This window comes from Empidonax traillii, unplaced genomic scaffold (assembly GCF_003031625.1).
Source record: "Empidonax traillii isolate 1590-97213 ecotype Southwest subspecies unplaced genomic scaffold, ASM303162v1 scaffold447:size986111, whole genome shotgun sequence".
Lineage (NCBI taxonomy): Eukaryota > Metazoa > Chordata > Aves > Passeriformes > Tyrannidae > Empidonax > Empidonax traillii.
The window spans coordinates 719,619-729,412 of NW_020955640.1; the positions used below are offsets into that span (position 1 = coordinate 719,619).

Sequence of the window (9,794 nt, forward strand, 5' to 3'; positions counted from 1 at the left end):
GGCAAGCAAATATCCACATAGCTCACCTGCAGATACACCAGCAGCTACAGAAATGGTAATCCAATGAACTGGCCTTTAATTATATGTGCCATGAATATTTCTATTCCATACCTTATGTTGCTGGCTCATCTGGTGCCATTCAACCATTTTAAAACTGCCTTTAAAGGTAAGAAAAGGGATTGGGACACTGGCAATCTTTGAGAGTGCCAAAGGCTTAATTATGAAATGATTGTGTAACTCAGCTGTCAGTTGCCTCACACACAAAGCTACAGGATATAAACACTTAAGAAGCTGAAATACTTACGGTTGATTTTCAATAAGATTCATTGCTTCTTCACAGTCATAAAAAGGGTAAGTATGTGATGCAAAAAATACCTTGTTCTCTTCAAAGGTTAACTGAAGTGGAACTGAAACATGATCTATCACAAAAGAAAAAAAATTATTCAAGTGGTTGTTCAATTCTTCAGCTCTTGAGCTGAATGATACAATGATAACACTTTTATCATTTTACAGGACATAAGCAAATATTTAACTATACTGTTGACTCTCTGGATCTCACAACTAGGAGCTCTGTTTTGTCTTCTTAAGCTTTAAAAAAATTTTCAGCATATGGTTCTCAGAAGAAAATCAGAGGTAGAAAAAAGGGAAGAAGCAAAATTAAAGAATAGCTTTGTCTTATGGAAGCGTTTCTCAGTGGTGCTATCATCGTGCTAGAATTTTAAAGAGCCCAGAATAACAAGGAAAATCGAATAAGGAGATAATTGAACACAGATGAAAGCTGGCACAGGAACAGTCATTTTAAATAAAACATTTTCTTAAATATGAATATGTCTGTGTGTAAAATTACTTCTTTCATTTGTGAATTAAAACTGTTGTCATGTGAATTAAAGCAAGTGATCTTTGTGGTTAATGCCCAGCAGTGCCTGCAACACTAAGTCAGCACAGGCACTTGTGAGTTTCAGTTTGCCATACATGATTTCTCCACAAATGTACTTCTCATCTGGATTATTACTAAACTAAGAGTTGTGCTTTCCTCAGTGAAACTGTTTCAAATAGCTTTTGCAGAAATCATTAGCCCTTATGACAAGCTATTTCACAAGCTATTGAGCAATTTCAAACTCTGCTTTCTTGAACAGGTTCTTGGAAGACCATCAGCTGCTTGGCTGGAAGTTACCTTTGTGTGCGCTAGGTCCCCTTGAATATTTCAGACTAAAAGGAATGCCAGGGGATTTCCTAACAAAAGGATGGTGAAAAAACATCCTTCCTAGAAACGTCCTATTCCTTTTGGAACCAACCACAAGTAAAGCAGCCCAGACTTTACCAGCATCAGTAGGGTTTCTTAAGAGTAACTGGATAGCTCTGGACTTCTTATCACATGCTGCAAGGAACATAAAAATCATGCATAAAAATATCTTAAGGGTAGGTATCAAGAGGATGGTGCCAGACTCTGTTCAGACAGAACAAGGAGTAATGGCCAAAAATTGAGACACAGGAGAGTCCATTTGAATATGAGGAAAAATATCTTTACTTTGAAGGTGACAGAGCACTGGAACAGGCTGCCCAGAGAGATTGTGAAGTCTCTTTCTCTGGAGATATTCAAAACCTGCCTGGACACGATCCAGTGTAACCTGCTCAACGGGAACTTGCTTTATCAGAAGGGGTAGACTAGGTGAACTCCACAGGTCTCTTCCAATCCTAACTATTCTCTGGTTCTGTGAACCACTGCCTGTGTTTGTAACTACTGCTGGTGGCTGCTGAGCTTCTGAGCATCCTTATATTACTTTTGAACATCCTTTCATATAGACCCCTGTGCAACCAACTCAGAGGAACATATTATTTCTTGATTACTTCTTTACTCTAATACCTTCTCTGACAGGCTTCTAGTCTCATATTTCATGCTGGATAACACTGAAATGTCATGCTTATAAACCCTGTTACTTTATGTGTTTTACAAAATATTTAGGGAATGTGAGTTGGCCCTAAATAACAGAGTGCTGTGACACACCCCAGCTAGTGTAAAACTCAACAATAAGATTTTAACATAATAATTTTCCCTGCAACTGGAACCGAATTTTGACCTCTTTCAGCCTTAAGAGAATTGAAACTTATCTTGAAAAGTGCTTTCAAGTACCGCTCTGACAGTTTACGACTGTTTTGATAGATATAAAAGGTTTATCCTCAGGAGTATGTCTGCAAGCTATAAGAGCACCTGTTTTTTGTTTGTTGTTTCTTTTCAGTTTTTAAAACTTAGCATATAATAAACAATGCTGTGTAACCAGTTTCAGTCCATGTGTTTATGCATCAAGATGTATGAATTAAAGCGCCAACAAAGCACCATCTAGGAAATGAATTATGGCTGGCAACAGATCTTAAGCCTGTAATCAGTGGTTCAGAACAACGATGCAGTCTTTAATTATATGATCAAGTATTTTTCCACTGGGCTTACTATTGCAGAAGTTGTAGGACACACAGTAGAAGACGCAGGAAGCTTTAATAGAAAGGATAGCCTTGCGACCAGAAAACAAGCCACTGAAGTACTGTTGACTAGAGCAAAACTAAGGCATCAGGCATGAACAAATTCACAGTTGAAGCACAAATGCATCTCTTCTGACCCCACAATTCAGACAATAGAAACTTGGTTTTGTTTGTTAGGGACACAGAGCAGCACCTCTCTGGCTCCCTGTCTATGTGTCTATCAAGCTACTATTTCAGGTTCCCAGTAGAAACACTGGGAACGCTACAGCTTGTGAATACATCAATGCAAAAAGTTTGAGCAACTGGAGAGTCCAGCAACAGACTATCTGGGGAGAGGGACTGGAAGAGGAAGAAAAAGCACCTTGTATACACCTCACATAAGAGCATCATATCAGAAACAGCAGTCTATGTTCTTTTATCTATGGAGAGTAGCAGTATTTCTTTACCTTGATGTTTTGGTGTTGGAGGAATTATATCAGGTGGATCACAGATAATAACCCCATCTTTCAATTGAGCAGAACGTGTTGTTCCCCCAAATGTACAGCAAACATTGTCACTTGCAGTCAAAGCTGGTAATGGATTTACAGTCAGTTCCACCTGGAAACAATTAAAAAAGGGTAAAATATTTGAAAGAAATGAGCCAAAAGCTGGTAAGATTTATAGTCATGGTATTTCAACTGCTTTTGCTGTTGTTGTTTTGTTTTGGCATTTTTTTTTTGTTGTTGTTGTTTGTTTTGTTTTGTTTTTCTTTTTTATTGTTTTTTTATTTTTGTTTGGTCAGTGGTGATATTTTAGCATCACAGAAAATGGTTCTCCTTTTCAATTTTTATTTCTTCCCATCTGGTAATCTTTTCTTCCTATATCTCTACCAATTTTTCCAGGCTGTGTCTCTGCTGAATTATACTGATACAAAAATCTCTTGTCCTGTCAATGCATTAGATCAGAACAAAAACGTCTGTACAGACACACCCAAAGCCTTTTATTCTTGTCCTCAGCATCCAGTTTAGCAACAGTAAACAGTGGTTAACACTTAAATCCTGACAAACTTAATTAAAATTACATTAACCTTCTGTGTTACTAGAGAATAATGGAAACAAAGCTGGACCAGAAATGCTGTAGGTTGAAAGGGATGAACAGAAAAATGGCTTCCCCAAGACTCAATGTAACTGCAAAAAATCCATTGAGATCTATCATTAGCAATGAAAAAGCATTTCTGAGTGATGGTGAGATGTTAACCTCCTCCAGGAAAGATCGTATGTGAGGAACTAAAGGCAAAATAAGATACGAAAACTTAACGAGGAAAGAGGAAACAATTGAAATGAAATTTTGGATGCTGTCCTTGACTTAATGTTTCAGGTGCGTTCATTATACAATTTAACTTTTTCCATTTTGTATTGCCAATAGAAATGACAATCATCCCTTTCTCAATGAAACCAGTTACACTCTACTAATGTCTATATTCGGCGTAGAAATGGCCTTAACATAATGCTATTTACATCATTGAGAAATGGAATTAAAGTGAGTTGAAAGACAGTTTCTTTATTTGTGATTAAGAGGAATTAAAAGCCATTTACTGATTTTACTTGCTGAGCATCCCTGGGAAGGCCTCAGTCTGCACTGGCATGCTCCATTTGGAATTAGAGCAAGTTTTGACACCCTGGTCACACTCCAAGAACTCAGTTTTGTTGCATGAGTCGTTTTGCATGCTGAATTTACCTTCTCCATGTACGCAGTCAGACTTCACTGTGTAGGCAAATCCACTGCTGATTTTAAAGCAACAGTTTATGGCTTCACCGCTTACTTAAGTTTATGCTTAAGTAAGCTGAAAAGCCAGCATGAAATCTCCCCTACCAATTAATTGCTTTTTATGGGTTATACAACACTGTGCAACACTTCCATAATATTCAGATAAATGTAAGTGCTTTATCATCCACACTAGTGCATCACTTTGGTTTACAGAGAAGGTCAAATTCAAAAATTTCTTAGAAGAAAACATGAACTGCAACCTGCAAGAACGGCAGGCAAGAAAGAGCACTGTGAGAAATGCCAGAGACTGAAATATTGAAAACACTATCCTATTCCTGGTCTCCACTGTGCATAAAGACATGCAGATATTCATCTTCCTGGTAGTCACATCAATGTGCTTTAAGAATATGTAAGGAAAGCATTTTCCTGTTATACCTTAGCAGGGGCTCTGCGACTCATATTTAGAGGCTCTGCACTAATGATGGTCACACATGCGCCACTTGGACTCCATAGCCAGTGATTCTCCTTATCGGATGTTCCGCAGTCTGCCTTCTTTGTGCACCTGACAGAAAAGAAACAAAAAACAAAGCAAAGTAATATTATAGCTGGACTCTGCCTACAAATTCGCTTCAATATTGACTAGTGGGTTTGCTATTAAAGAATTTTTAATGGAATAAGTGGTGTAAAAACTATTGATGGTTTGAGGTGTCAAAAGCAAGTGCCTATTCTATTTTGGACACCATCTGGAATTAGACAACCCAAATCTATGAAGAGGCAGTAATATTTCGCACAGGAACCATAAGGCAATGGAACTATCACTTGATCATCTGAAATCAACCTTTATTGTAATATATAACAATATCCTGAAGGAGAGGGCACAGGCTGTTTTTTCTGCAGGTCAAATGGCAGACACTTATATGCTGCCAGTAATGAGACACAACACTCGAGAGTAAAATCCAACAGAGAAGTATTACTGGAGATATTCAAGCTTGTGGAGAGCTTGTGAAACAACTCTAGAAATGTTACTTTCATAAGGAATGTTTTCACTACCTCCTGCCACTATTTAAGACCTCTCCCTGCCAAGGCACTGTTAAAATTACAGGAAGACGAGTCGCTGTGCAGCCTCACCAAAAAGTCTGGGAGATTTTCCCAGATCAAGTACAGGAAAAAGAGATGCTGCAGTACAGAAGCTGCATATGTAGCTCCAAAAGTATGTTGAAGTGTGTGTGGGGAGTCTCTCATGCATATTATTTCCATTCTGTGCAAAATTTAGGAGCAAATGCTGTGGAACCTCTGGTTGCTGCAGCAGAAGACTGCTAAATCATCAGGGGCTTTAACACACTGCAGTTGTTGCACAGCTCTGTCAAACCTCCTTTAAACAAATCATTTACATACGGAGTCTACGTTCACATAACATATCCCGAAACATGCTACTAAGTGCTGTGTGTGAGCATGAGACAGAACTTAAACTTAGAAATGAAACATTTTTTCTCCCCATTGGAAATAAGTACTAGCAAATGTGAAAATTCATGTTTGCCTCTTCTCAGAAACCATTAATATTTTGAAATATTGAGGTCAGTGGTCATATCAGAAACCTGAAGGGAAATCTAGGGAAAATTGCCTTTTTTATGATATGTGACACAACCTTCAACTCCCAGCAGCCCAGGAGGAGTTTGAGGTTATATTCCAAATCCTCAGGTTTCATCCACAGCAACTGAAACCCAGGCTGGAGGAGTTACAGTGTATTACATAAACCTGCACACACCGCATAAGTTTCTCTGCAGTGCTCCATATTATGCTACATCAGGCTGATAGGTAACCTAACACAATAGTTCATATTTTCAGGCAGGAAGGTAGAAGCCTGAAATTTCTCTGCATATTATAATTAAACATCCCCTTTGTTCCAACAGCTAGAAGTTAGATTCACAAATTCCCAACCACTCATGCCAAGGGGTTAATTAACTTAGTCAAAAAGAAAACTGCAGGACCGCTCTTCCCTCTCGGCACTCCAATCAATGCAGAGTGCAAAGAAGAGACATTACAGAGCTGTTCAGTGCTGTCCTAGTTTACATGTGTTTGAATATTCATTCAGTGAACCTCTGCAGATAGTCAGCCAAATGCCACTTTCTGCTTTCCTGCAGGTAGGCGAGAGTTCCCTGTAGCTACATGTCTTGATAGATGAAGTTTATATAAAACAAGCATTTGAGCTACACACTTTATTTTAGACATGGAACATTTCTTTCCATTTGTGTTTGTTTTTACACTTTACTGCTCTACTTAGAACACATACTATATTTTCTGAGCTTGAAATAGGGAGCATTTTTTTATTTTCTGGAAGAACATTTGACTGTACAGTTCAAAGAGAGATAAAACAGTTAGAAAATGTATAATCATTCTCAGAATGATATTTATTGGCAGAAAAATATATATTTTCCTAAACTAATAAAATCTGCATAAGTAAACAGGGACATTATTTTTGTGCACACAGAATACTGATGTTAATGTCTGTATGAATAAAATTAAATCACTATCAGGAGCGTAAGGCTGAGCACAAAATGTTGAGATCACTATGTCGAGCAGTAACCCATAGCACGTGTCAAAACTTAAGCTCTTCCACCGCCTGCACCTGAGCAAACACCAGCAGCACTCACCTGCCCTCTCTCACACACCAGCCACAGTACGGATCCCTGGCTTGGGCACACTTCTCGCAGTCTGAATATTTGTGGCAGTCCTGCACAGGTAACTGATACACCTGGAGAACCAAAAGCAAGGCAAACCATAATATCCAAAGAAGGCACAAGGAGACAGAAACGTTTGTGCACAGAGCTGTACAGTGTCATTGCCTGTGGCAGCAGAAGGCTTGACCCGGTGTTATTATCATCAGAACTCAGCCTGATCTTAACAAAATATGTACAAAAACAGAGCCTGTTTTTTCCCCCTTAACAAAGTCCAAATTCACACACTTTTTCATGATTTTTTCTCACTCCAATATTATCTAATTGTTCTTCAAAGTGATGTAGGACATCATTATAATCAAGAATCATGAGCAAGTCTGAGAAAAATTGAGCTTTTCAGTTTCCCCAGTTATGTTACTTCTGGAAATCTGCATTACAGCAGTCATCTCAGCACAGAAACTGCATCAACAATGCTCGGAATTCAAGAAACAGCTGCTGCAGGACAGATACTTTCAAAAGGCTAACTTGGTACTGACTAGATAATTTTTTTTAACAGAATATTCTCCCCTCCATATCACTAGCACAGAGATGAAATTGTTTGGAAATGCATTTTTAGCCAGAAGGCATTTCAGAAAGCCTGCAAGCATGAGAGAGCCAGGGCACTTCGGGTTACTGCACTTTTCCATGCATAACCCTCCACCATGGAATACATTCAAAAAATAAAATGGAAATAATTATGACAGGAAGCAGCAGGGAAAAGAACATCATCAATTCTCATGTCTCATTCCCCCAGTAAGCACTCAGCTTCTGGTTTTGATTTCCTTTGGTGCTGAGAATAAACAACTTTGGTGCACAGAAAGAGGAGTCAGCAAACAACTATTCCTTTTTGCTATGCTGCTGAAGTGATGCAACATCTTCCTGTTGATGTTCCTGTTATGTTTTATTTCTAAAGAGCACAGAAAGTCTAGTAACAGGAACTCTGAGATGTAGACTTTCTTATCATCTCATTTAAAACAACTGGCAATTAAAAAGTTACTTTACCAGCCTGAGTTTGGCCTTTTCCTCACATTTGGAGAGTTAAGGAGAATGACTCATTTAGGGAAAATGCCAATATTGTGCAGTTTGCTTGCATTCATTAATACAGGTGTTTACCTTTTCAGCATTCTCTTCTTTTTAGCTAACTGGAGCTGAGTTACTGGCACTCTGTTTCCCTAACTGGTACCCTGAGTAACTGAATATCCTGTGAATGGATTTTCATTTTTTTCAAGACAAAGTATTTATTTCATAATTCTGGCAAGCATAAACAAGCCCTAGAGATTGCTGTCTCTGCAAGTTTTATGCGACCTTAATGATTAAAAAAACCCAAAACCCAAACCAAAAAAGCAGCTCCATTTATAGATAGCTTCAAAACGCAAAAACCCCTAATTTTAGAGATGTCTAGTTGGCACTCTAAATCAAAGAGTGTTAAAAACTAAAACAAGCAAACAAGCTAGTGATCATGGTAAGTGCTGGCACAGTCTTCTGCTTTCCTCAGAGTACGGTATGCACCATAAGGAATCTAGGATCCTACCAATGATGTACACTTGTAACGAATCAGCATGAGCAGGGCTAAGCTCCTTTCCAAGTTCCCTAAGAAGCTGCAAGGGGTTTGTCCTAATCTCTGTCCAAGATGTGGGAGCAGAGGGGACCAACTTTTGAAAGCGCTTCCTCCAAGACACCCACTGCTATTGGCACTGTAGCAGAAGCTGGGAGAAGAAGAGGGAGGAAAAGTGAAACAGGAAAGGAAGAGCTTGATTCTCACTATGACACTTAACCTCTATTACTCTTGCCTGTATTTCTCTTGTCTGTTCTTTTCTTATCATCTACCACATCACCACTTTCACTTTGCTCAAGTGCTTACAGAGCCCAAGCAATTTGTTTCCAAATGCCGAGGCAGGCTGCATCTGCGAGGTAGCTCAGCAGTGTGCACACCTATCAGGGCAGCTAGCTGCCCTTTATTGTTTACCTTATTTTAAATAACTGTAAACCATTTAAACTCACAAAGCAGAGATCTGATATCTCTATTCTTAGAACTCGCAGCCATGCTTAACCCAGAAGTGCGTGTTTCAGCATTTATTCTTCTCCCCTTGCTTACGTCGCTTCATTTCTCCCGGCTCTGAAGGCCTCTATTCTCCTCCTGTCTATCTGCTTCTAAAAGTGGGTGGGACTGCTCATTGTAATTAACTCCTGGAGATGACAGTAATGTAATGCCATTACAGAGCTCCCAACTTTAGCTATTCATATTTAAGCTAAACAGGTTCTGTAAAAGAAAACTATTATTCACATTATTCAGAAACAGCAGTGTCTACAAGAGCTACTTGGAAAAGATTAATGTGAAATCCTTTCTTTGGCATAAATTTGCTGCTTTCTAAATTTAACTGTCTTGTAGATATGGAATTATTTTTTTGCAGGTTTTCTTTGAAAAAAAATTGTCTGTGGCCTTTTAAAGTTCTATTTCAAGCTGACTGCCACCAGAAAACTTGTCTTCCTTCAAGGTTGCTGTTATCCCTTACGCTACTCAGTAGCACACGCTGTAGCCTCATAAGGGCCTCAGGGCTTTTACATAACATGCCAGCTTGTCATATGTGGTGCCAGGCCACCCAGAGTTTTGTGGACAATGTTGGAGTTTGGAGTTCTGTTCCAAATCTGAACAGAAGCCAAATGAGAAGTATTGACTACCGGAAAAGTAAAGGAAAGAAAAGAAGAGAAAAGAAGAGGAGAGGGAAAGAGAGAGGGAAAGAAAAAGGGAAAGGGAAGAGGGAAAAGGGAAAAAGGGAAAAAGGGAAAAGGGAAAAAGGGAAAAAGGGAAAAGGGAAAAGGGAAAAGGGAAAAAGGGAAAAAGGGAAAAGGGAAAGGGAA

At 38.9% G+C, this 9,794-nt stretch overlaps 1 protein-coding gene across 3 annotated transcripts in view; it reads right to left on the minus strand.

Annotated features, from left to right (window-relative positions):
* Positions 1 to 9,794, minus strand: part of PLXNB2 (plexin B2) — a 256,734-nt gene that overhangs the window by 66,978 nt on the left and 179,962 nt on the right. For all 3 annotated transcript variants that reach the window (XM_027894893.1, XM_027894891.1, XM_027894892.1), the window contains 4 exons: positions 6,873 to 6,973; positions 4,657 to 4,783; positions 2,922 to 3,072; positions 305 to 419 (listed from right to left, as the gene is read on the minus strand). In XM_027894893.1, coding sequence (XP_027750694.1) covers positions 305 to 419; positions 2,922 to 3,072; positions 4,657 to 4,783; positions 6,873 to 6,973 — 494 coding nt within the window. The remainder of the gene's footprint in view (positions 1 to 304; positions 420 to 2,921; positions 3,073 to 4,656; positions 4,784 to 6,872; positions 6,974 to 9,794) is intronic.